This window comes from Nuphar pumila, chromosome 1 (assembly GCF_984573655.1).
Source record: "Nuphar pumila chromosome 1, dmNupPumi1.hap1.1, whole genome shotgun sequence".
Taxonomy (NCBI): domain Eukaryota; kingdom Viridiplantae; phylum Streptophyta; class Magnoliopsida; order Nymphaeales; family Nymphaeaceae; genus Nuphar; species Nuphar pumila.
Window position 1 is genome coordinate 17,479,220 of NC_143249.1, and position 27,412 is coordinate 17,506,631.

At 38.4% G+C, this 27,412-nt stretch overlaps 1 protein-coding gene across 1 annotated transcript in view; it reads left to right on the top strand.

Moving 5' to 3' along the window:
• Positions 1-27,412, top strand: part of LOC149848175 (DUF21 domain-containing protein At1g55930, chloroplastic-like) — an 87,776-nt gene that overhangs the window by 12,197 nt on the left and 48,167 nt on the right. Inside the window, exons 4-10 of the mRNA XM_089981681.1 lie at positions 19,561-19,638; positions 19,762-19,865; positions 23,267-23,348; positions 25,390-25,529; positions 25,619-25,697; positions 25,842-25,905; positions 26,171-26,262. Of these exons, the coding sequence (XP_089837807.1) occupies positions 19,561-19,638; positions 19,762-19,865; positions 23,267-23,348; positions 25,390-25,529; positions 25,619-25,697; positions 25,842-25,905; positions 26,171-26,262 (639 nt within the window). The remainder of the gene's footprint in view (positions 1-19,560; positions 19,639-19,761; positions 19,866-23,266; positions 23,349-25,389; positions 25,530-25,618; positions 25,698-25,841; positions 25,906-26,170; positions 26,263-27,412) is intronic.

The window sequence follows — 27,412 nt, forward strand, 5'->3', positions numbered from 1 at the left end:
CTTGCCGTCCTCCCGACGAACACAAAGACAGAGAGGGGGAGAGAAGAGAGGGAGAAGAACGAAGGCATACCTGGATTGGCCGGCGTCGTCGGTCGGCGTTGTTGGCTGCCGCAACCAGGGAGGAAAAACGAGAGAGGGGAAGGAGAGGCTGCACGTGAGGGCCTCCCCTCCCTGGGCGTTGCTTTAAAGGGTGAAAACGAGGGAGACAATTACGCGTTTCTCCCTTTTTTTTATTTTAAAAAGAAAACCCTACCGGGTTACGGATCCGGGTCGAGTTCAACCCGGGTCCGAGTGTTAAAAAAAAACTCTTTTTATTTAAAAAAAAATACGGGTTTTACATCCTACCTCTCTTAAAAGAATTTCGTCCACGAAATTAGAACGTACCAAACAAGTGTGGGTAGTGTTGACGCATATCTGCTTTAGGTTCCCAAGCGCACTCATCCAACCCATGATGTTGTCAGCGCACCTTCACGAACGGAATCGTCCTACTGCGTAATACCTTTTCTTGGTATTTCACAATCTCTATTGGCCTTTCTTCAGTAGTTAAGTCAGGTTGTACCTCGATCGCCTCATAGTGAATCACATGTGAGGGGTCAGGTACATACTTTCTCAACATCGAGACATGAAACACATCGTGGATTTGCGAAAACTGGGGAGGGAGTGCTACTCGGTAAGCGGTTTCTCCAACGCGTCCAAGAATCTCGAAGGGTCCAACATACCGAGGACTCAACTTCTCTTTCTTTCCAAACCGGAAGACACTCTTCATAGGTGAGATTCGAACAAACATGTGGTCGCCTACCTCAAAACTGAGCTCCCTACGCCGCTGATCGACGTAGCTCTTCTGCCTAATTTGCGCTGTAATCAACCTCTGTCGGACCAAACGCACCTGGTCTGCATAATGCTGGATGATCTCTGGAGACTCCACTTCTCTCACTCCAACCTCATCCCAGCACACCAGTGATCTACATGGTCGGCCATACAATGCTTCATACAGGGCCATACCAATATTTGCATGAAAGCTGTTGTTATATGAAAACTCTGCAAGCTTCACATGCTTGTCCCAATCACCTGCCCAATCTAAAACACACGCTCTCAATATATCCTCGAGTGTTTGGATCGTACGCTCCGACTGTCCGTCCGTCTGCGGATGGAAATCAGTGCTGAACTTCAACGTAGTGCCCAAGGCCTTCTGCAACTGGCACCAAAATCGAGACATGAAACACAGATCTCGATCTGACACTATCGAACGTGGCACCCCATGAAGTCTAACGATCTCATCCACATAGAGATCAACCAGGCTCTCCAAACTTTGACTGATCCTGATTGAAAGAAAATGGGCACTCTTCGTCAAACGATCCACTATTACCCAAATGGCATCTCGCTGCCGTTGGGTCTTAGGCAACCCTACTATAAAATCCATCGAAATGTCATCCCACTTCCACTCTGGAATCTCGAGTGGCTGCAAAAGTCCACCAGGTCTCTGGTGTTCGATCTTCACCTGCTGACATGTGAGACACCGGGACACGAACTCCGCGATGTCCCGCTTCATCCCATTCTACCAGTAAGTTCTTTGAAGATTTTTAAACATCTTGGTGGAATCAGGGTGAACGGAATATCTAGACCTATGAGCTTCACTCATCAATTCTTTCTGCAACGCCTTCAAAACCCACCATCTGTCTCCGAACATGATGGTTCCATCCCCCTCTCGGCGAAACTGCACTTCTAGCTTCTGGGCATTTTCGCATAACTTTTCAAAATCTGGATCTACTGATTGAAGTTCCTTAATTCGGTCTATGATCTCTGGTCGTGCCTGCATCCCGACACAAAGGATGCGTCCGAAAAAGGTTGCCATCTGACGAACGCCTCCTCGACTAGATCCCAACTGCGTTCAATCAAGCTAGTTGTGTGTCTGACACCTTTCTGCTTAGTGCATCCGCCACCACATTTGCCTTACCCGGATGGTAAGCGATGGAGAAGTCGTAGTCCTTCAAGTATTCCAACCACCTACGTTGCCTCAAATTCAAGTCCCGCTAAGTGAAGATATACTTGAGGCTCTTGTGATCGGACATGACCTCAAACTGTTCCCCATAAAGGTAGTGGCGCCAAATCTTCAGCGCAAAAACTACTGCCGCTAACTCCAAGTCATACGTGGGATAATTCTTCTCATGCACCTTCAGTTGTCGGGAAGCATACGCTATGACCTTTCCGTGCTGCATAAGAAAACAACCAGTCCAGTCTCCGACGCATCATTGTATACCACAAAACCATTCGTCCCCGAAGGCAATGTCAAAACCGGTGCCGTGATCAACCTCTTCTTTAGCTCTTGAAAACTATCTTTGCATCGAGGTGACCACTCAAACTTTACTCCTTTCTGCAGTAACCGAGTCATTGGGGCAGCTATACGCGAAAAGTCCTGGATAAATCGGCGGTAATATCCCGCCAATCCCAAGAAGCTTCTAATGTCTGTCACCGTCTTCATTTGTTCCCATAACAGAACGACCTCTACCTTGGCTGAATCAACCTCAACACCTCTCTCGGATATCACGTCACTGAGAAACATCACCCTATCAATCCAAAACTTGCACTTTGAGAACTTAGCATAAAGCTGATGTTCTCTTAGTGTCTGCAGCATAATCCGCAGATGCTCTCAGTGATCTTCCACACTCTTCGAGTATATCAGAATGTCAGCTATGAACACGATGACAAAAGAATCCAGCCACAACTTGAAAACCCGATTCATCAGGTCCATAAATGCCACAGGGGGCATTGGTAAGTCCAAAGGACATTACCAAAAACTCATAATGCCCATATCTGGACCTGAAAGTTGTCTTAGGAATATCCTCAGTTTTAATCCTCAACTGATGATACCTCGAACGAAGGTCGATTTTTGAGAATACCTTTGCCTTCCTCAACTGATCGAACAAATCATCGATCTTCGGCAGAGGGTACTTGTAGTCAATACACAACCGCATCGATCCATCATTCTTTTTAACAAAGAGGACCGATGCACCCCAGGGGATACACTCGGCCTGATAAAACCTTTGTCAAGAGGCTCCTGCAACTGCTTTTTCAGCTCCACAAGCTTAGCAGGTGCCATGCGATACGGAGCTCGAGAGACTGGTGCCGTACCAGGCACTAGCTCAATCGAGAACTCAATTTCTCGATGCGGTGGCAAACCTGACAAATCCTCGGGAAAGACATCCAGAAATTCACGGACGACGTCTAACTGCTCCAAGGGTGTCGCCTGGCCATCCCGAGCGGACACATTGGCCAAGAACACCACACAACCCTGCTTGTGGTATTTGGAGATCTTTAAAGCTGAGACGATCTTAACCCCGCTCATCGGTCTCGTCGAATGATATAACAATGCGGACAAGTTGGGACGCTCCAAGATAACTTTCTTGCCCCGACATTGGAGGGTAGCATTATGTTTAGATAACCAGTCCATACCCAGAATGACATCATAAAACGTCATATCTAGTATGACCAAGTCGGCAGACAACTCATGTCCCTCGATCACGATGCAAACTGTTGAGAGATACTTCCCGCAGGAAGATGATGCACCCATAGGTGACATCACATTAAGAGCCCTTTCGAGGCTAGATGGAACCAAATCGAAGAACTTTGCAAACAAAGAAGAAATAAAGCTGTGGGTTGCAATCGAGTCAAACATCACACGTGCAAAGTGTTCAACAACTAAAAAGATACCTTCGATTAGATCAGTCTGCTCGCTCCGAGAGGCTGCTGTCATCGCGTAGACCCGCTCATTGGTCTTGCACTGACCCTGTTGCTGTTGAGGCCTCTGTTGCTGCTGTCCTCCCGGGGTCGCAGGCTTGTTCGGACAGAAGGGAGTAATGTGCCCTGGCTGCTGGCACTGATAGCAGACCCCCTTGAACGATGGCTAAAAACCTAGTGGATGGTTCTTGCCGCACCTACGACATGCCGGCTGGGCCTTCCCCTACTGTCTCTGTGGCTGAGGTCGACTCTACTGCGCGCCCTGCTCTCGCCCATCACGGGTCCGTTGCTTCTTTCTACTCTGCACCTTCCCTCCTGCCGGTGGGTTCTTCCTTGTCCCACCCGAAGAACCCCCTTCATTGCCGCCCTTTGATCTCTTCCAATCCTCTATCAAAACTGTAGCCGACTCGATCGCATCGGCCAAAGTAGTAGGCCGAATCATCAGGACGCGAGTCCGCAACCCGTCCTTCAATCCGCGCACGAACTTGGCCGCCCTCTCCTTCTCACTGGCGAACAAGTTCGGACAGTACCTCTCTAAACTCCGGAACTAGGTGGCATAGTCCACCAGGCTCATGTTCCCCTGAGCAAGGTCCAAGAACCGCTGCAGCATCTGCTCCTGGGCGTAAGAAGGGAAGTAGGTGTCTAGGAACTCCTCCCTAAACACATCTCAAGGAATCAGCTCCATATCCGCGTACTTCACCCTCTGCAGGGTGTCCCACCACTTTTTGGCATCACCCTTCAGACGGTACGTGTCAAAAGGTGTCTTCCTGTCCTCGGGGACAGGTAGGACGTCAAACGCCTGCTCAATCTCCTCGACCTAGCTCTCTGCAACCTCTGGGTCGGCCTTGCCTGAGAAGGTCGGTGTGTCCATATTCAAGAATCTCTCAAAAGTCACTCCCCCAGAGTTCGAAACCATCTCAACCTGAGGTTCTCGGGCTGCTGCCTACGCAGCCTGTGCCTCCTGTAAGACCTGGGCCGCGTGCATCACCTGCGTCGTCTGCTCTGCCTGCGCTGTCATAGCCTCAGTTAGGGTGTGGATATCACCCATCATGAAGTCCCTCTGCGCCTGCCAGTTTGCAGGAGCACTGGCGGAAGACGAAACACCACGACGTCTGTACATCTACAACGTACAAAATTTATGCAAAATTTAGACTCTTTTTGTTTTTCGATCCTTCCCCCTTGGGGTTGATCCTGTACAAATACTTTTAGAAGATCACATAAGATTACTAGTGTATTCTATAATGAAGTCTACCCATGGATACAAGAAAGAATACAAAATGTTAATGCTTAAATGAAAATATTTAAATAACTTTACCAGTGAATAAGACTGCTCTGGAGGACGAGGCACAACTTATTAATGCTTCAGGACAGAGCTCACATACCAAAAATAAAATTTATCACTAAAAGATGATAAAGATGTAAGTTTTTGTGGTTGCTCTGATACCAAACCTGGAACGACCTCAACTCATACCCCTTGAAAAATGCATTTTTTTTGTATTAACTATTTCACAGGCCAGCACCCAGCCGACTGGGTCGGTTGGGCCTGCCTCTGCCCTGCTAAAACTCGCCCAGCACCCAGCTGGGCCTGCCTCTGCCCTGCTAAAACTCACCCAGCACCCAGCCGACTGGGCCTGCTGTGGCTCTGCCAGCCACTGGGTATTCAATGGGGTAATTACCCCTTGTTTCTTCCACATGCCAGGGATGCAATTAATTATCATTACTGCTCACCCCTAAGATCAGTTTTATATCTTCAATCAGATAAAACAAATGCATAAGCTAAGTCTGGATAAGTCTACAATGTCAGATACGTAATAGTGCCCATCGTAGCTAATAACTTGGTGCCCTTACCCATACAAGCAAATGATTCAACCATCCTAACATCTATCAAACTTGCGGTATGTAACATTCTTGAGAAAGATTAACTTTCTGTAACTTTAAATCTTGTTAACTCAGTGTAACACTTAGCCACTTGATTTTAAACATTGTGATACAATACAAACTGGATTTATCAACCGACCGAAATCTTCCAGACATGCCCAACCGATTGCTCGGCTGGGCCTACTGTCATGGGTACGGCCTGACAGGCGACAGTCATATATAAATTGTTTTTCTTGAGAAACAATGAAAAACACCGAAAATACATATATGCAATAGTAGAAATCATGGATCCACTATTCCACCGTGGATTTCCATAAAAAAGATGCATGGAATCCATCTCCACCCTATTCCTCAACCGATTCACAGAGATGTACTCGTACCTTAGAACCGACGCTTAAAGGGAAAAGCTCAGGGATGCCGATGGCGAGGAACGACTCAATCAGGCGTCGTCTGAGTGTCTGCCGAACATAGGAAAGAGATCACAACAGGGAAAAGATTTAACGAAAGGAACAGGGGAGAACAACTTCCCAGAACACGGACCTATGTCCGCTGCCCGTGCCTAAGGTCGCTGTCTTCACAGCGTACGCAGGCTTATCCTCTAGCCCTAAGGCATCCCCACACTTCGGTCTAAGGGGTGCCCATGAGATTTGAACCTAGACCGCCTGCCTAGCAGTGTAAACCCCATCCCACTACGCCAAGTCCCTTTGGGCCTATGCTACACATCGGCTTGCGCAGAGGGGCGACACCCATGGGGATCGAGCATTGACTGTCCTGCCTAGCAGCCAAGGCCCAACCCCACTACACCAACCCTTTCTTTGGGTTTTGAACCTACAACATCCCACTACAAGGAGACTTGCACTGACAGATCCTACCAACCACGCGGAGCCCCGTTGGTCTCCCCGAAAAGAGGGATCAGGTAGAGGCATCACCTCTGCCTGTTGGCCAAAACAAGGGAGAAGGGGCGGCACGGGCCTCCGGCCCCCTGTCAACCCTCGGCAGAGCCCCACGGTAGAGGTGGCAATGGCGGCAGAGGCATCGCCGGCCACCTGCCGATTCCCTAACAGGCACAAGGGGAGGTGGTGGCAAGGGTGGCAGGGGCACCACCGGCTACCTGCCGTCCCTCGGCAAGCCCCAAAAAGGGGAAAGAAAAAGGGGGAGACACGGCAGGGGCCTTCGGCCTCCTACCATCCTCCCGGCTAACACAGAGACAGAGAGGGGGGAGAGAAGAGAGGGAGAAGAACAAAGGCATACCTGGATCGGCCGGCGTCGTCGGCCGGGCGTTGTTGGCTGCCGTAACCAGGAAGGAAAAACGAGAGAGGGGAAGGAGAGGCAGGCTGCGCGTGAGGGCCTCCCCTCCCTGGGCGTTGCTTTAAAGGGTGAAAACGGGGGAGACGGTTACGCGTTTCCCCCTTTTGTTTATTTTAAAAAGAAAACCCTACTGGGTTACGGATCCGGGTCGAGTCCGACCTGGGTCCGAGTGTTAAAAAAAACTCTTTTTCTTTAAAAAAAAACACGGGTTTTACAACATATGTTGATGCTAATGACATTTCTTAATGTAGATTGAGTTGGAGATTCGGAAGAAAGATCTATTTTTAGCTATCGTTGGTTGATCTTTTTGCAATGGTGTTTTTTAAAAGATATTTTTCAATAAAGAGTTTTAGAAAATCGTCAACCAAAAATATAAAAACTGACTTTCCACTTTCGTGGCAAGTACGGGTCACATCCTCAGGGAATGAGACAATATTCTAATTAAATCTAAAAATTTTACTTTATTAATATAACCGATGTTTACAACTAAGTTAAACACTATAACTATAATTAAGTTACAAACTAAAAATAAAAATTAACTCCTAAAGTAGGTTGCTAAAGCCTTCTCCAGATCACAAGGGCATTTTCATCTTTTCACCACATCTGCATTCGCGCTCTCAGTATGAATACACCTTTTGACCTGTAGTGAACTTATCAACCTAAACAAAATAAAATAAAAAGTCAGTATTCAAACAATTTCAATAAATTCTAAATTACAACTAATTCTAAAATTAGTTACTAAAACTAAATTACAATTAAAATAAAAATAAACTAAAATACATCTAATTAAACTAATTAATTATATCACATCTAACTAAGCTAACTACTGTCAATACACTAACTATTACGCAGAAAAACAAGAAAAACTATAAAAAACTAACTAATTAGCAAAATGATTGTTTTGCCCTCAATATAATGCAAAATTGAATTCTGACAGGTTTTTGAAAACAGACTGTTTGGAGGGGCAAACAAAGTCCAAAATTACTGAAATTTGTTCTGTTCTATTTTTGACACATTCAAGAATCTGTCAGATTTTACAGAGTTGAAAAATTCATCCAGAAGCTCCGGATATAAGCGTTTCAAATTCGATTTTTATTTGGAAACTGCTTATTCCGAAATTTAAAAACTCGAAAAACCTGTTTTTGGAAAACGCTTAAAAATCAGACCAAATCAACTCTAATTGAGCTAATTTTTGGTCAGTTGACAGTCAACACACAAATGAATATAATAGAATTGATTTTTCAGAAAATTTCAGAAAAAATGTACATAAAATGATGAGTACAATATGCGGCAAATTCCGGTTCAAAAGTTTAATTCCCTATTCACATGCAATAATTTAATTCATGCACTGTTAGATTGAAACACATGCAATAACTGACATACAAACTCTAGCACTGCTAAACTACAGTAAACAAACCGAATTATACTACGAAAATTAACTCTACAACCAAAACCTAAGTTACTTGAAGAAATAACAAGCTTAATTCTAAAATAATGCTTAAATATACACGATTAACTAAACTAACTTAAGCTAAAGCATAAATTCAGATTAGAATGTCTACAGTAAAGAAAATAACTAATCTAATGCATTTACTTAAAGTAAACTAGCTACTTACCTTTTAAAAAATCGAATTTAAAACTAACTTGAACTTAAAGTTAAAAACTAACTTAAATCTAACTAGGGTTAATTGACCTAATTAGGGCACTAAGGGGCGGTTTTGAATTTGCTTTAGGCTTAGAGGCTCACGCCCACTAGGTGGACCCTACTATGGCTGATTCAACTTACTACTTAAGGAAGTAATTCATTAATATTCAAAAATCAAAGCTAACATGAAAAATGCAAGGGATAAATGATACAAATGCAAAACGTCTAACTAAAGCTAAGATTTCCTAAATTAATTACCAAAAGGAATAATTACCCTAATCAAAGCAAATCCAATAAAGTATGAAACACAAGAAATTAAAATTAAGAACTTACCTAAACCTAACACGATTTTTACAAAATCTAAGCAAGTCAATTATTACCAAAAACAAAATGCAAAGATACACTAGTTACCATTAGAAATCTACTACTATTAATACTTACTAAAATTGAAACAAATCATTACAATCTAATAACCAACCTATCAATGCAAAAAATGGAATTTACCTAAAGCTAAATAAAGTAATCAAAAGACTTACATAACACATGCTACACGGTTTTGAAAAGCCTAATTAATAACCTTACCTAAATAAATCAAGACAAAGCTGGAAATAATGTAAACAATTCAAGTGTAGAATCTAACCTAATAATTGAAATTGGAAATCAAATGGATCCTAAGAAAAATGTCAACTATTACCTTAAATACCACCTGCACGAGTTTTCCAAAGGGACCTAATTTAAAATCAACGAATACTAAAACTACACGCCCAACCTATATGCTAACCTAATGACGTGATTGTAAAAGTTTATATTATCCTAAGTCTAAAGCAAAGTAACCTAATCTAATTATATTAATTACAAATTAGTAATGCCATAGAACTAAAAATGAAAAGAATCTAAGCTACTCGATTTATAAAAAAATAATTAATCTAGCATACCTAACATTTTAGCTATGTTAATTTTAGCTAAGTAGCCATCTAATAAACGTAATACCTACATTAAGCTATTGTTAAACAAACTGTGAAATATCATACTCATGATTAATAAAATTAGTATTAACTAATATTGGTTAATCATTAACATAACGACTACCTAATTTTGATATACTCTACCTGGCTGATGTGCAACTACAACACTAACCAATCTCACCGAATCTCATTGCTGGTCGGATCTAGTGCTGCAAATCACTATCAGACTTGCCAAAATACAGAATACAATCAACTCTAATTTTTTTTTTAACAGTCTACAGTATGTACATAATCAACGAATTAACCGATTTTTATTTTGAAGATAGCAATTTTGATGCAATCGACTAAACTAATTGAAATCGGTTCTTGCAGAAGCAAGAACACGATTCCTAATGCTGTAAAACAATAAAACAAATATATTTGTGGCTGACAAAAATTGTAAAACAGACCTATGACTGGACCAAAGCACTACACATAAGGGCTGACTCGATCTAACTAGAAGAAAGGGGTGAAGAAGACCAACCTCAAGGGCGATCCGACGAATGTAAGGGAAGGAAGAGAGCGATCTTTGGTGAAGCACGACCCCCACACGACTTTGGTGTTGCTGCTGCACCTCTGCTAGCTGCTGCTTCAAAGTAGCTCCCAAGATACGAAGGGGAAGACACGTGGTGGAAGCAAAGAATGAGGCGCGGTTGAAGAGGGTTCACGGCCAAGCCTCAGCGATGGTAGACGGCAAGCCGAATCCGAGTTGAAGGTGCTATTTGTATGATTGCAACCTGCAAAAACACAACAATAAAAACAAAGTAAGTCACAACAATGGATAATGCATACGAAGTAAAGAAGAGGGAAGAGACACAAAGTGGGCGTTGAGAAGGAAGATGTTCACAAAGTGGCAGATCGAGTGTGAAAGTTGGGGGAAAGATAGGAATCAACAAGAGATGACATTAGAGATGAAGAGAGGAAGGGAGGGGCGTCAGTTCTCCTGCTAGGGTTTTTCAAAAACTATTTAAACCTATACAAACTTTTGCAAATTCAAAAACAGGTTTAAAATAAAAATAATTGCTAGGCGCCACTTCCTGATGGGGTTTTCTGAATTTTTTTATCATTTGGACCTTGGATCACGTGTGGACTGAATTAGAACATTTACAAGCTGGTCCATGATCCAAAAGTAGGCTAGTGGGTCGGATTTGGATCCGATTTGCCTCGAAAACTGCTCCAAAAACTTAAAAATGCTCTATCTTTCTCATTTTAACTCTGATTTAAGTGAAATTCGAACCGTGAGCTCTTTGAACCTAAATACATCAATACATGAGTTCTAAACCTTTAAAACACGTAAAAATACATGAATATCCTATAAAATGATATGCATTTCATGCATCATCAATCGTGTTTTTATTGGCAAAAACTTAGTTTCTTGTAGTACTCGGAAACAAAGAGCTGTTGCCAGGTTAAGTGCTGAAGCTGAATATAGGGCTATGAAAACAATCACTTCAGAATTAACTTGGATTAGCTTTCTTTTGAATGAGTTGGGAGAAAATGTGCAAAGGTCAATATTATTTTATGATAATCAAAGCGTAATTAGGATATCATTAAATCTGGTTCAACATGGTAAACCAAAGCATATAGAGATCGATCAAAACTTTATCAGATAAAAGATTGAGGATGGGGAGTTGGAGGCCAGATTTGTGAGAACAAAAAATCGAATAGCGGATTTATTTACTAATGGTCTAACAGTACAAAGATTAAGATTTTGATATCTAAAGAACAAGTTGTCCATGGTGAAGACCATGTACAACTTGAGGGAGGCTATTGAGACGTGATTGGGACTTTATTGGTTCATATTGATTATAATCCAGACCCAGATCCACTGTTGTTATTATGCGTGTGCTGCTGTGTTTTATTAATATTTTTTTATGTTTTTACCAAGGTTGTATGTATCGAATCGTAACCCATATCGCTCGGGCCCAAAATAAGATATGCATCGTATCATATCATATTGTAAAAAATCGTAAATTTTGAAAAAAAAAGTTAAACATTCTAAAAAAATCATAAAAAATCAGAAAAATGGCAAAAATTCTAAAAATCATAACACACAAAACAATGATAAAATGCACAAAATTCAACCATAAAATCACATGTGAATCATTTATGTCTCTATGAGCTACATAACACATTATCAATCATCAAATCTCATAAGAACAATAGTAATATCTTCAATTAAAAAGTAAAAACATGCCACAAGATTCATCAAAAAGCAAAAAAACCAAGTTCATGAATGCTTAACGGTTACAAATTTCAATACACAACAAAGTTTTTAAGAAGTATACCATCAGTCATCATTATCTTCATCATCTTCTTCTTCTCCTTTTTTGACATTCAAATCATCTTTAATATGTGCGGGGTCTTCGTCATCTATGTCCTGAGCTCCCTCCATGTTTATCCAGTGAATGTCCTCTTCATTTAGGAGGTCTGCTTCTTCTTGAACCCATTCATCCAATACATCGAAGTTCTCTAAATTGATGAGATCAAATTGTTCTTTTTGCCTCTTTGATAACAACTTTTGTATTTGCCTAAAAAGATAACATGAAAATTTAAAATAGTTGAGTTTTGTATGCATAAAAAATATTAAATAACACATGAATATGACAAATAAACTTTATAATTTTAAAATTACCTTTGCCTTAGTCGTAGGTTGTAGCGAATGTACACGAGGTCATTGAGCCTTTTATGCTCTAATATGTTTTTTTGCTTTGTATGAATTTGCTCAAAGACACTCCAATTTCTTTCACATCCACTTGCACTACATGTTTGACTTAGGATGCGAATAACAAAAGCTCTTAGGTTTGAAACATCACTTCTAAACCTAGTCCACCACATGTATGAAAAAATAAGAAAACGAGAAATCAATAAGACAATAACTGATACAAATTATACGATTATAAAAAATATCATAACTAAATAACAATATGAAATTAAAATTGAAATAGACAAATAAATTACCTGGGCGCATCGTGGTAGAGTTTCGAATTGCTGCAGGACTCCCCATATCATATAATGCATTGTCGTAAATTTTCATTTTCTTATGAATCTTATCTTTATTGCCATAATCAGGGTTCAACCTTTCAATGCAATCCAAGAGACCCTTGTTGATTTCCCTGTCCATCTTAAATGTACGAGAGTATCTAAATACATGATTTAAATAATACGCTGCAATATGAAGAAGTTGATGAAGCTGCCAGTCCACCTATGGTCAATGATGTTCCATATAGGCAAATACAATTTTTTCTTTTCATTTAAATGATATCTAATAACCTCTTTTGCCTTATTCATGGCCTCATAAAGATAACCCATAGCTGGTCTGTCTTCGCTGTCAACCAATCGAAGCACCTTCACCAAAGGTATACTTATTCTTAACAACTTAACACATGAATCCCAAAATTCACTTCTAAATACAATATCTATAGTTTCTCTTAGCTTTCTTTTTTGGGAATGGGGATATGCATTCCACTCGTTTGGAGATAACATCTTTTTAAGTGCACTTCTATTCTTTACAATACTCTGCACTGTTGAAAAATTCGTAGCAAATCTTCTACTGCTCTACGAATCAACTCAACTTTACTAGTATACTTCCTCATTAAGCTCAAAAGTCAAAACCCATGCATGATTATAAATAAATTTTGTAATTTCTTGACAACATTTAACTGTATATCGTATTTCATCCATGCTGCTAATGTCCTTAAGCTTGAGGTCTATGTAATGTGAAGCACACAGGGTCCAAAAGAATGACCCATAACTTTTTGCCAGTTCTTTACTTGCTGCTCTATAATTCACTGTAATGAACTATACAATGTTCTGAGGCTGAACCTCTTCTACAAAACCTTCAACAATACATTTGTTGTTTTTGGCATATCAAACAAATCAATTGATTTTGAAAACATGGTTACTTTTGGGCAATAGACAAGAAAATTTATCAAAGTCTTCAACTTTTTGTCTGTCCATCCATCTGCCATAATGCTGTAATGAAATATGCGGAAAAGAAATGTATGTCCTACAATGGACATTCACACATAGAAATCAAAGAACAAGTCCAAAAGAGGACATACACAAAAGCCAATAATGGCTAGAAAGCATAAAATCTTATAAATGCACTAAAGGGCTTGAAGAAACCACACATTACAAAGGGGGAGACCCCCACTTATTTATAGGCAAGAGAGGAGTGAGGGAGAGTTAGAGAAAAGCAAGAGAGAGGGACCATTGGGAGTCACAACAAGGAGTCGTTGGGCTCCCAACAGTCACAATTGTGACCGTTGGGGGCCCAACGACTCTTTGTTGGGGCCCCCAATGGCTGTGCATTAAATGCACAAAAAGAAACAAAAAAGAAAAAAAGAAATAAGGAAAAAATAGAAAAAGGAAAAAGGGAAAATGAAGAAAAGGAAAAAGTCTAAAATGCCCCTATTGGGCGAGATTACAAAACTACCCCTTATCGGGTAGTGACTGTTAAATATATTTATATATATATATATAAATATATGTATTACATATATTTTAACACCCTCCCTCAAGCTTTACGGGGATACAACAGAAAGCTTGTTGAGAAGAAACATGAAACGAGGAGCAGCAAGAGCTTTGGTGAAGAAGTCCGCCAACTGGTACTCGGATGTGACGTAGGGCAGTGCTATGGTTCCTTTTAGGTATTCATCTCGAACATAGTGGCAATCCATCTCAATGTGTTTAGTACGCTCATGGAAGGTGTGGTTGCTTGCAATATAGATAACACTCTTGTTATCGCAACGCATCTTCGAAGGAATTGAGATAACGATGCCCATATCACAGAGGAGACTTCTAAGCCACACAAGCTCCATGGTTGTAGTGGCCATTGCTCGATATTCTGCTTCAGTTGAGGACAATGATACTTTATGCTGCTTCTTGCATCTCCAAGAAATCATAGTCACCTAAGAAAACACAAAAACCAGTGGTTGAGACTCTATCATTGGGATTTCCTCCCTAATCAGCATCTGTATAAGCAATTAAATCAAGGGATGATGAGGAGGAAAGAAAAACTCCCTTAGTTATGGTGTTTTTAATGTATCTGACAATCCTTAAGATTGCACTCATGTGCACAGTTGTAGGTGCATGTTGAAACTGACTGACGGAGTCAACTGCATGAGCTATGTCTGGCCGAGTGATGGATAAGTATGTCAAAGACCCAACGAGTTGACGGTAGGGAGTAGGATTCTCAAGAAGTGTCCCATCTTCCAGCCTTAGCTTTGCATTGATAACCTCAAGGGTTTCTGTCTTCTTATCATCCGAAATTCCAGACTTGGAACAAATGTCAGCAGCAAGTTTCATTTGTGATAGAATATACCGTCAGGGTGAATATGCAACTTCAATACCTAAAAAATATCTTAAGAAACCAAGGTCAGACATGTCAAAATGTTCTTTTAAAATTTTCTTAATATCATGGATTCCTTGCTCATCACTTCCAGTGATGATCATATCATCAACATATAGTAGTAGAATAACTACAGAGGACCCTGCACTTTTCACAAATAACGCAGTGTCAGTATAACATGAACGAAAATTTAGGCTAGTCATTACATTGCTAAATCTATCATGCCAAGCCTTTGGAGCTTGTTTTAACCCATAAAGTGTCTTTTTTAGTTTAAGAATTTTGTTTTCACCAATAGATACTCCTGGTGGAGGATCCATGTAGACCTCTTCACTTAGTTCACCATTAAGAAATGCGTTCTTAACATCCAATTGATAGATAGGCCATTTTTTAACGGATGCAACCGCAATAAGAGTCCTAACACTAGTCATTCTAGCTACGGGAGCGAAGGTTTCTTCATAGTCTATTCTGTACTCTTGAGCATATCCTTTGGCTACCAACCTAGCTTTATAACGTTCTAATGACCCATCACTTTTAGTTTTAATTTTAAAGACCCATCTACATCCAATAGTTATGACATCTGTCATGGCATGAAAATGAAATGAATTCGCCGCATTGAATGGAATGCAAACATCATAAAACCATCTCCTAACCATGACATTCACTTGTTCGACTAAATGCTAAGGAGTCATAGTAGTACGAATGTTGGGTTGAGCCCCAGGGGCAGTCGTAGGAGGGAAAAACTCCTAATAGAGCCTCTAGCTCTACCTCCTCTCATAAAACTCTCTCCTACTCCTCTTTCTCCTCATTTTCTTTTTGTGCTCGCGACACTACTACTGGTACCAACCACACCTTTTCCCTTTGCTGCAGAACTTCTTACTTCTGATGCTACGCGGATCAGAAGTAGGGAGCTCATCTTCGTCTTTCTAGGGCTGCACATACCCCATTTCTGCTTTACTCATCTAATTTTCTTGTCTTTTTTCTCTAAAACCAGTAAGTAATTGCTGGCATTGCCATTTCACGGCATCCAACAGAGTCCTTGACGTGCAGGTCGCAACATTTAAATGTGTCTAAGCTAAATGATGCTTCAACAGAGAGATACCACCCGAAATAACAACATGACAATAGTTGAACTCGGTTTTCAACCCGTTTTCACTCATTATTCGAGTGCCCTGTTGCCATGCCAAATCATTTGATGACATCTTCTCTCAAAAAAGCTCAATAAGAAGCAAATAAGAGGGTTTTTTTTACCTTAACCTACTTCTTTGAGTGGAAAAATGGTGAAAATGCACTCCTGATGAAATCGCAAAAGCCCTCTCTCTTGCACACGGATCGACCCCTAAATCGCTCTCACGAGTCCTATGGTGCTTGGATACCTCTCTAATAGCCTCTACATAAATGAGGGAGTTGGCCCTCAAGAGGTCTTTATAACCCAAAAATGAAAAAATTATGTTTCAGGCATTTTTTAAGTGCACCACACCTATATCATACCACATTGTACAATACGGTACGATACAAACAACCTTGGTTTTTACTGCCCCTATCAGTTATGTACACCATGTATTATGTTTTGGGGGCATTGTTGTAATTTCTCAATATTGCTAATATAAAATAGAAAGGAGATCACACATTCCCACATTGAGAAATGTGAATTGGAGGCCAGCCCTCTCTTATCCTCTCCTATTTTCTTCTTGTGCAAGAAAACTTTGTTTAACCTATAGATACCTAAATCTATTAGCTCTCACGCTCACAAAGGAAAGGCTTAAGAGAGATAAACACTCAAAAACGTCAATTTATTGAATAATACTCTTTACTCATACTCAAATTACATAGCCCATAGGTATATATAGAGTTAGGGCTCCTTTATGCACACTTCTCATGCATACACGATGACTTTTGGCCTTCCTTTTATGGGCCGCATCTCTAACTACGAAATTTCATCTTAATGACTTACTAATGACTACTAATGACATGCACCACTATTTACACTACTTGTATGTCTTAACACACATAACTCATAACTCGTATAACCTCCCTCTAGACTCTTCACATGCTATCTCAATGGCTCAACACTTGACACTTGTCCCGCTACTTGACCCACTACATCCACTTCATGAGTTAAAGCTAAGAAAACTACTCAGGAAGCTGATTAAATCTGGCTATATCAAGGTTGTAAGTATCGTATCATTACCCGTATCGGTCGGGCCCAAATTAAGACCGTATCGTATTGTAAAATATCGTAATTTTTAAAAAAAATCCAAAAAATCAAGAAATTTTTTAAAAAATTAGCAAAAATTATAAAAAAATCATATCACATGAAACAATGATGAATCACACAAAATACAATCATAAAATCACATATGAAGCAGTTATGTCTCTGTGAGCTGCATAAGACATCATCAAACATCAACTAATATAAAATCAAAGATAATATTGCATGCATATCTCACAAGAACAATGTAAAATATTAAATATCTTGCAATTAAGAACATGCCACAAGACACATACTTTCAAATTACATAAACAAAAATATTATGGCAATAGTTGCACTCGATTTTCAATTGGTTTCCACTTATTACTTGAGTGCCTCATTGCCATGCCGGATCATCTGATGACATCTTTGTTGGAAGAGTTTGAAGCCTAATTTCTACCTTGATATAAATTTTTAATTTTCGCGGAATCAACTTTACGGTAAGTTGGTAGAGGGTTGTAGGGGGGAAATGTCCCTCGAGACAAATTTTTTTGGAGGGTAACTTTATAATTTTACTTATAATAAAGATTTTTTACCTTAACCCACTTTCTTGAGTGAAAAAATGGTGGAAATACACTTTTACTTTAGCAAACCGCAAAATCCCTCTTTCTTGTGCACGGATCGGCTCCAAATCGCTCTTACAAGTCCTAGGGTGCGTGGATACCTATCTAATGACTTTTACACAAATGAGGGAGTCAGCCCTCAAGAGGTCTTTAAAACTCAAAACTGAAAATTTACGATTTGGTCATTTTTTAAGAGTGCTGACCCTATATCGTACGATACGTACACGTATCGTATGATACATATGATGCAACTACGATATGCACTTGTATCGCGATACAAGTGCGTATCATATCAATATTCTAAACAGTAAGGATACGGTATGATACGTACAACATTGGGCTATGTCAAACCCTCGAAAGTACCGTTCAAGGTACTGCTGCTATTCTAGAAAAAGCATGCATAAGTCTCTATCTATTTATCAACTGTTGAACGGTGAACCTATTGAAAAAATTGGATTCCAGAGTCAATTGCTCCTATTGGAAGACAATGGATTCGATGCTTCCTTGGTTATGTATAGAAAGAATAAAGCCAAATGACCACAATTTTCGTTATTCACATAATCTTGTCAGTTTTAGGCGCTTTTCTCCTAGTGTTTAAGGCTCTTTATATTGGAGGCCATGTATGATGCTCAAGACCCTTGTAGGGGTGATATAAAAAGAATTATCAACTTGATCCTTAGCTTGTTCTACTCATGTTCACATGTATCTAATCATAGAGTGGAGAGGAGGGGAGAGGAGGTTTGGTTTATGTTTTCTTTAATATGCCACTATTTCTCATTAGTCCGATACAGGTTCTAGAGCGGCCTGCATCATCAATATGGTAAGTCTTACACTAGTTTGTGAGATTTAGATGGTGAGAGTTCTTTGCATAGAGAAAAACTGCCACTATGGTGTATTACCATACATAAATCTAGTGTGGCTGATCACCCCTTATTACTACAAATTTGAGGTGCCTCATTTGCGATGTCTATTCCCTTCATCAGTAATTACAATCAGTCAATCAGAATAAAAAGACAACCTTTCAGACATTTTATTAGCAAAGTCATTCATTGATTTCATCAACACTTTCGACTTACATGATTGCTGAAAAATTCTGGATAGCAAGCACATAGATTTGCTTATTTATATCACATATACTTGTATGATTTCATTTTGCTAAGTACGCGTACCATATTTAGTTTGCTTTATTGCATACACACACACATCCTTTTGCCTGTTATTGTATTATTTTTTGGTCTATTTATTTCCTCTCAAATGCTATCTATTTTTTTTATTCAAGTTCTTATGTTCTTGCTCCTCCAACGTGACCTCCCAGTCTTTCTGTGGTTGGACTGGCTGGCTAGAATAGTTTGAGTTTGCAATCCTGAAAGAGACATGTTGGATTCTGTTCTCCATTATCTTATATCTTTCTTACATAAGGTATTTGGAAATCTGATTTATCTATGAGATTTATTTACTTGCCTGCCATCATGCTGCTACTAACTATTTCATTTAAAATCCATGCTATTCATGTTAATCCATGCATGTATTTTATGTTCCCAACTAATTTCGCTTATAGGTTGGTCAAGTGTACAATGTTCATTGATAGATATAAGTATCATGCAAATGATTTGCATGTGATGTTATAAGGGTGATCTCAAACGTTTCAAAGCACTGCATGGGTTCAAGTTATAAAATTTTGTATTTTTGTAGTGCAATTCCTATGACGTAGTGCATTTTTTTTACATGCATAAATGCGTATATACACATGCATGCATGTATGTGCATACATCTAAAATTTGGCTCAGCGAATTAATGCTTCCAGTATTTTTTTTTGAATGAATCAGGTTGCTATTTTACTACTCACAGAAATTACTCCAAAAAGTATAGCAGTTCATAATGCCACTGATGTTGCTAGATTTGTGGTAAGATATCTCTCTAATTGGAATGTGCTGGTTTATGTTTGTTAAACTCAACTGTAATGAGCTATTGTGAGATCTAAAATATTGTTAATGTGAAATTTTGATCCATCCTTCTAATGCTACTAGGTCAGGCCAGTTGCTTGGCTTTCCCTGGTCCTTTATCCTGTGGGGAGGGTGGTGACCTTTTTATCAGTGGGCATGTTGAAGATCCTAGGTCTAAAAGGTAGAAGGTACAGTATCAAAACTGGTATGGTGTGAAATTTAGATAAATATGCTTTACATACGTTGCTGATGTTAGAAAATATTTCCATTTTATTTGTTTACAAGAGGCACAAACGAGTATGGTGACTCCTTGCATTTGATTTGTATAAGTTCCATAATAATATTGAAATGCTTATGGATTTCCTTTTTTTTTTAACACAAAAAAATTGCAGAAACATTCTACTAATGATCAATCTTAGCTTTTGCGTGTGTGCAAACACATGCACACATCACACACTTCTTTCAATTCATGTCTTTGACACATATACCCATGCATACACTTGTGAATTCATGACTTTGTTAGTAGAAAGAAACTTGTTAACCCTTAGAGATGTAGACCCTGTTTATGCTTCTGGAATGGGGGTAAATGGTACATTTGGAAATAATAAGCTAAAATTGTCAGTTTGCATTAATGCAGAACTCATTTCTTCTCTATAAGACTATTACGTGGTTTTTGTTTGTCCTCTTTGGCCTTTGTTTTCTCTTGTATCTTCCTTTGTGGCTTCAGGGTTTTTTCTTCCCTTTTCCTTCAACATTGTATTCTATTGTGTAGAATAATGAACATGGTTAATGTTTGCAATTGTGAAGGACATGGACTCTTCTTTTCCTTTTTCTTTACATCTAATGTAACTGATGTATCGTGTTTCTATAAATTTGAATACATGTTCTATTAAAAAAATTTGGCAATAATTATTGCCATATGAATTTTTCTTTTTTTTATGTCAATGGCACGTAAGAACAAAATGCACTTCCATGCATGGAGTGTAGATGAACTGTATTTGCTTTACCACCTGTCCTCATCTTTGGCTACTCTTTCTTATATATGCATTCCTGCTTGTCATGCACCACTTCTTAGGTCATGCTAGTCATGCATTTCAAATCTTCGAAGGGAATATTTCAACAAAAGGCTCACAAAGTTCTCTTCCATTGCCTTGCATTTCAAATGCACAAGGGCTTTCTTCTTATATTTGAGAAATCTACTTCATATCTGTGTGTCCTTTTGAAGTTGTTGATTCCAATATCTTGGTCCTGCCTTTTATAATTTTCATGAGCAGTCATCGTTTTATGTTAGTGCTTTGGATTATTAGTATATTATGCTATGCCTCTTTAATCCAACTCGTATAATGCTTTTTTTTTTTTCAATTGATCCTTTTTGGATCGCCAATGATCCTATCAGGTTTTGAGTTTAACAAAACTATCAACAGTCCCAAGCACCCCCTTCAAGCGTGAGTTCAATGGTTCATGCAATGTTTGGAAATTCTTGGTTTCATAGAGTCCAGTACTGTTGTATCATTGTTTGTACACTTCATCAATGGCCCATCACAATATATGTCATTTATGTCGGTGAATTATTGTAACTCGCAATTCATTGAAGTTGCTGAAAGTGATCTGGACAGTTCTTACTGTTTACCTTAAATACAAGTTATTTGGGCAATGCAATGCTTCTTTGTTGATCGGGTAGTCTTTAATTTTGTTAAACTGAACTCTTCTTTTCTTCTACATGGAAAAATTGCTAGGGTGGGGCTAGTCCAATTGCCTATTTCCTATAATTCTAATTATTGAAAGATATGGGTGATCAATGGAAGATGTCAGAGTATCTTACATTGACATGATCTGCTGTTGCTTTTTCGACAAACCAAGTACGTCAGTTTATATATGTCTAAACTTCATGTGGACTTACCAAAGGCGTAGTACAGTTATCAATGGGTTGATCACTTGTACTCTTCATACTTGGTAATATTGTCCTTGAGTTTTTGTCTTTGATTTCTGCCTTGAGAAATGATAATCAACAAGTGGCTACATTTTCTATTTTGCCACCTCTGTCACTAATTTGCTGTCATCGTCACTGGTTTAGTATACTTTCAATCAAGTCAGTTGCTGGGTGAACTTGTCCTTCTCTGTCTGAGCTCTGCTTATTAACCATTCATATGCCTAAGGTTAGTAGTGGGACCCACAGAAACAGTTCCCTGATAAGCGACGATCTCGTCCTGTTTCTTCCTAGCTGGATTATTGTCTGGCAAAGTTCTGGCTTCACAGATTATTTGTCAAGTTATGGGTGCGCAAGAGGGTTGTTACCTCATAATTTTGGGCTCTACCAGATATCTGGTAGGCTTGCAGCATGATCTTTATGTGAAATATATGAAGCTTATTGAATATTGGGTGTAAAATAAAAGATGCCGAAGAATACATGAAGCAAACTTGCATGTTGATAAATTCAAGGACTGTTGCAGATTGAATGAACTGTCCAGTGCTCTACTAGGTGAAAAAAGAGTGTATATTATGCTTAAGCCACTTTGTTCATTGCAAATGCTTATGTTTAAGACATTATAAGAACGTGCAATTATTCCACATGTAGAAGTAATTATATATATCAAGTATGACATCTCAAACTGATCAAAACAAGAAAATAATAAGAAGAAAATGACATTGTTTGCTTGAGGTACCCTTGACCAGATGCACACTGCACAACCAAAATTTGTTATGGATAGCAGGTTCCTGTATTATCATATTATTGAGTATATACGCTCCACCATTTGTCAGTCTTAATACTTGGTTTTAATATATATATATATATATATATATATATATATATATATATATATATATATATATATATATATATATATATATATATATGACTGCAGTGTGGTTTAGGTATGGTGTTAATCATAGTTGCATGTATCAATGATATTTTGAATATATTGCAGAAGGAATAGGATAAAATTATTAAACAACAAAAAGCGATTTAATCATATTCAACATATACAAATCACCAAATTTGAATTTATTGCATGAAAAAAAGTAATAAGATCAACTTGAGAAATTATATTATTCATGAGGTGAAATTGTCTTTCAGCTTCACTTGACTTTTTTTCAGAACACAACATAAATATAAAAAAGCTGTCCACATCTCATGGGCTGTGGGCTGCTGCCTTTATGTGTAACCAAGGGGGTGAAGGGCTTTTTAAAGATTAAGGGAGGGTCTCCCCTCTTTCATCTCTTTTATATGTGACTATTCTCATTGGGAAGAATGAAGAAAGTAGCGATTAGGGAGCATAAACACCAATAGTTTCAAATACAAACGTATGCAAAGGATCCAAAGAATGAACGTTAAAATAAAAACAATCAACTTTTTAATATCTTTACATTTTTATTTTTATTTGCCTAGATTTTCCCAAGGAAAATACATTTTTTCAAATATAATGGGAGATTCGCTTGTCAAAAATATCCTAAGAATGTGATTTGTGACTATGGTATTAAGTATTAATAATATTAATTTTGCTCTCAAGATCTTTCTTTCATACTCCTATGTGTTTTAGTGATAGAATTGAATTCCTTCTGATTTCTCATGATCTATCTTTCCATATAGTGAACCATATGTTACTGAAGATGAGTTAAAGCTAATGCTGCGAGGTGCAGAATTGAGTGGAGCTATTGAAGAAGAAGAGCAGGTTTGTGCCTTTTGGGCCAAATAAGTCAGGCTTCCTCATTTTAGTTCTTCTCTTTCCTTTCTATTTTATGATTTAGAACCTGAATGTGCAGCTATCTATATTTTCTACTAAAATTGTGATGTCAGTGAAACCCAATAGTGTTGATAAGTTTACCATGCATGGTCTTTCAAGTATATCCTGTTTACCATGGGTGTATGTGCATCATAAACTTGTTTAAGTTTATTCTTAGTTGCTTCTAACCTTCTCAAAGCATTTGAGAGCATAAAAACTTTTTGTTACCCTATAACCATGGATAAATATAGATCTTTTTGAATTACCTGACTCATTGTCAAATGTGTTGGAATAATTACACATAATCTAGCTGCATGTCAAAAAAAAGGAGTGTGATCTCCCTATTTCTGTGTGTAGCATGTTGCATGAAATTACTGAATGTGTAAGCATATAATAACCATGCATAATTCAGCCATCATACAATATGTTTTTATATATTACATATTGTGTAGATTTAACTTTGTATTTTTTTATGTGTACGCACACATATAATGTAGATTTGACTTTGTACTTCTAAGTATCGATGAGGTATCATAACAGGTTTTAATCATCAAACCTTTGAAGAAAACAAGCCTAACAAGATTATGATTGGAGTTGGTGCCTTCTTGATGCATGATCAAAGTTTACGACTTCAACATTTATTTGAGGTTTTCTGCATCTTTTTTAAGTTATAACAAAAAAGTAAACAAGAATGAAAGTAGACCGAGAAGAGTGGTTTATTGGAGAAGAAAGAGGAGAATGATGTGTCAAAGGGGAACAATCCAACACATCTAGGGGTCAACTAATTCCTTATTGTAATAGAGTTTGGTAAAGTGCCCAACAAGTATGGTATAACCCAATACACCATAAGTGTCACTATGGATGCCACATGATCATAGCTTTGCCATTTTCGCACCATAACTGCAGGCTTGGATGGGGCTCAGGAGACAGACCCCAAGGCCCTGGTCATCCTTGGGTAAGTCTTGACCCAACTGAGCTTGGCTTGGTTCTTATCAAGCCAGGTCCCTAAATCTGGCCCCATTGTAGCAGGCTGGGTTGGTCCACAGTCTGACACGATTTTTGCCTAGTGCAAGACTGGGCCTTTTTTAAGTTGGGTTGGGCATGTGAATGGTGTAATTGGGCTCACATGCGTGCACACACTGCTTATCAGTTGCAGCAGTATCCAGTTAGAATTCATTCTCCATCACTAATTTAAGCATCTGCTGGATGGCAGTGTTACACTTTTCACTGAACAAATTTCTAAGATCACTTGTGACTTTCAAGCATGACGATTTATGTTTCACCACCTGTTGGATGTGGAAAGAAGACTAATGAAGACCATGAGGTGCTTATGTAACTGAAACACCAGCTAGTTGAGATTGCAATTACATCGAGGAAGATATCTAGTAATCTAGGTGGTAGGCAGCCTTTTGATTATCATGTGGTGCAGAATTATTTCTTCAAGATCCATAGTTATCAAGGTCTTTTGTTCATCTTAGCAGTCCTCTAGAAAGTTGGTATTGTTACACTGCCATTCTTGCTGGCTTTAACTGATCTTCAGATCTCCAGTTAGAAGACATTTTGATAAATATAAAGTTGACGTTGAGCATGAATTTTATTGTGGACATACATCCAGCAAGAAAATTGGCACCTATTATTGAAAGTTAGCATCAATTTCTGAAAAAATAATCTGAATGTAAGTTCATCATTTTAAAAGTAGGAGACATCTATTAGCATTATTAACTCACATGTTTGACTCGTTGAATTTTTTTATGAATTTTATTTCAGACCTTTGTGGGGTGACCAACATAGCTAAGTGAAATTGCCATCTTTTTAATTGCTTAAGGAGCGATTATTGTTCATTCTGTGCCATTCTGTTTGCATTAAGGTGCATGGTCAAGAACATTCTATTTTCTTAAGTGATGGGTATATCCTAAACATTGTTTTCTTAAAATAAATTAGGATCTTTATTAATCCATATTCAATACACATCTATTTAAATTCTTTACAGGATATGATTGAAAATGTGCTAGAGATTAAAGACACACTTGTTCGAGAGGTTATGACTCCGCTTGTTGATGTTGTTGCCATTGATGCTAGTGCAACTCTGATTGAGTTCAGAAATTTATGGGTAACTCATCAATATTCCAGGTATAAAAACCAATTAAAAAATGTTATTCACTAATATGCATTTATACCACAATGTCCTCTGTCTAAACAGGTTCTCTTAAAACTGCCAGGGTGCCCGTTTTTGAGCAGCGAGTTGACAATATTGTTGGTATTGCTTATGCGATGAACATGCTTGATTATGTTGAAAAGGTTAGCTTTTGTAATTCCATGTTATCCTCACAGGTTGCAGTATTTCTGTTGCATTGCATGCTTTTCTTTCTTTGTTTTTTTTTCTTCTGTGCATGTTTATTCTTCAGAGTTTCACTGTAACAATGAGATCTATTTGATTTGTAGACTGACCTACTTGAGAGTTCAACTGTTGAAGAAATTGCTCACAAACCTGCATTTTTTGTACCTGGTAATTGTTATCTTGCAATTCCATGATGGATGTATTGTTCCTGTAACATCTAATTTTTGTGCTTCAATCAACTATCTTGGAAGATTTCATCTTTTACATTTATTTGGGAAGTTTATGGGGCAAAACAAGTAGCTATGAGCCCATTTGGTAAAGAAACTGTACAGTGACTAGCACATTTTATAATGCATCATCTAGGTCCTAGTTTATCCAACAATGCTTGTCAATTTCTAGCAATTGTACTGATAATTTGATGTTTAAAACTCAGAATCAATGTCTGTTTGGAATTTGCTGAGAGAGTTCAGAATCAGGAAGGTTCACATGGCTGTTGTCCTTAATGAATATGGTGGAACTGTAGGGGTATGTTTTCTTCTTCATATTATCTCAAAAGTTTGCCAGATTGGCTTTGTTTTGAGTGCAAATTCTTGATACTTGTTGCTTACAACTGGCCTCTGTTGTTTAAAAATTGCAACAAGCATATTCTCATTCACATGCATGCACTCACTTTAATACTTAGTCCGAGCCTAAGTCGCCATCTATGTCACATGGGTGCGGGTACGGGTTCGGAGCAATTTCAAAAATTTTGGGCATGGGGACACGGTTATATATATATATTTAAAATATATATATATATATAATAAGATTGTAAATTTTAAAGCAAAAATAAAAAAATAATTCTATTGAAGTAACAACACAAACTTACCAAAATATTACACGTAAAGAAGCTTGTGAGTGTGATAACAACAAGACTTATCATAAATCTGCCTCATCATCTGAATTAGAGGGAAGAATAGGATCGAGGTAGTCCACGTTGAGAGTATGCAAATCATGTTTTCCCTCCAAGTCAAAATCTTCTGGATTTACATCCCAATACTTGGATGGTCCACAACTGCATCAAAATATGACTAACTTAGTATCTAACTTCAAACTTTGAATACAAATATTTAAATACGAACTTTGAATACAAAAAAAAAAGTACCTATACTCATCTTTGGTGCGACGAAAAATTAATCGTAGATTAGAGTGAACATAAACCAAATCCTCTGCTTTTTTACTAGTGAGTTTGTTTCTTTTAATGTTGTGAATTTGAGCATATGTACTCTAATTTCTTTCACAACACAATGATGTAGCAGGTTGGGATAAAAACTTCATTGCAAGACGTTGCAGATTTGGTGTCTCTGATCCATATGTTGCCCACTAATTAAGGAGATCTTTCTCGTCTCTTGTTATAAGTGCTGCTAAAGAATCAAATCTCCCAGTAGAGAACTTTTCAAACTCACTATTTACAACCTTAAACATGTGAGGATCATTAAAAAGTCTTCCCAAACATATCATTCTATTCCTTGATATCTCAGGATCTTCATTTGGAGAAACACGACCAAGACCTTCTGTCAACCATTTTTTTGCATAATATTTTGGATTGAGAGAGTGTGCCATGCAATGCAAAGGTGTATTGCTTTTATCCCATCTTCTCACTAAAACTGAATGTACATTATTGTAAAATTCTGAA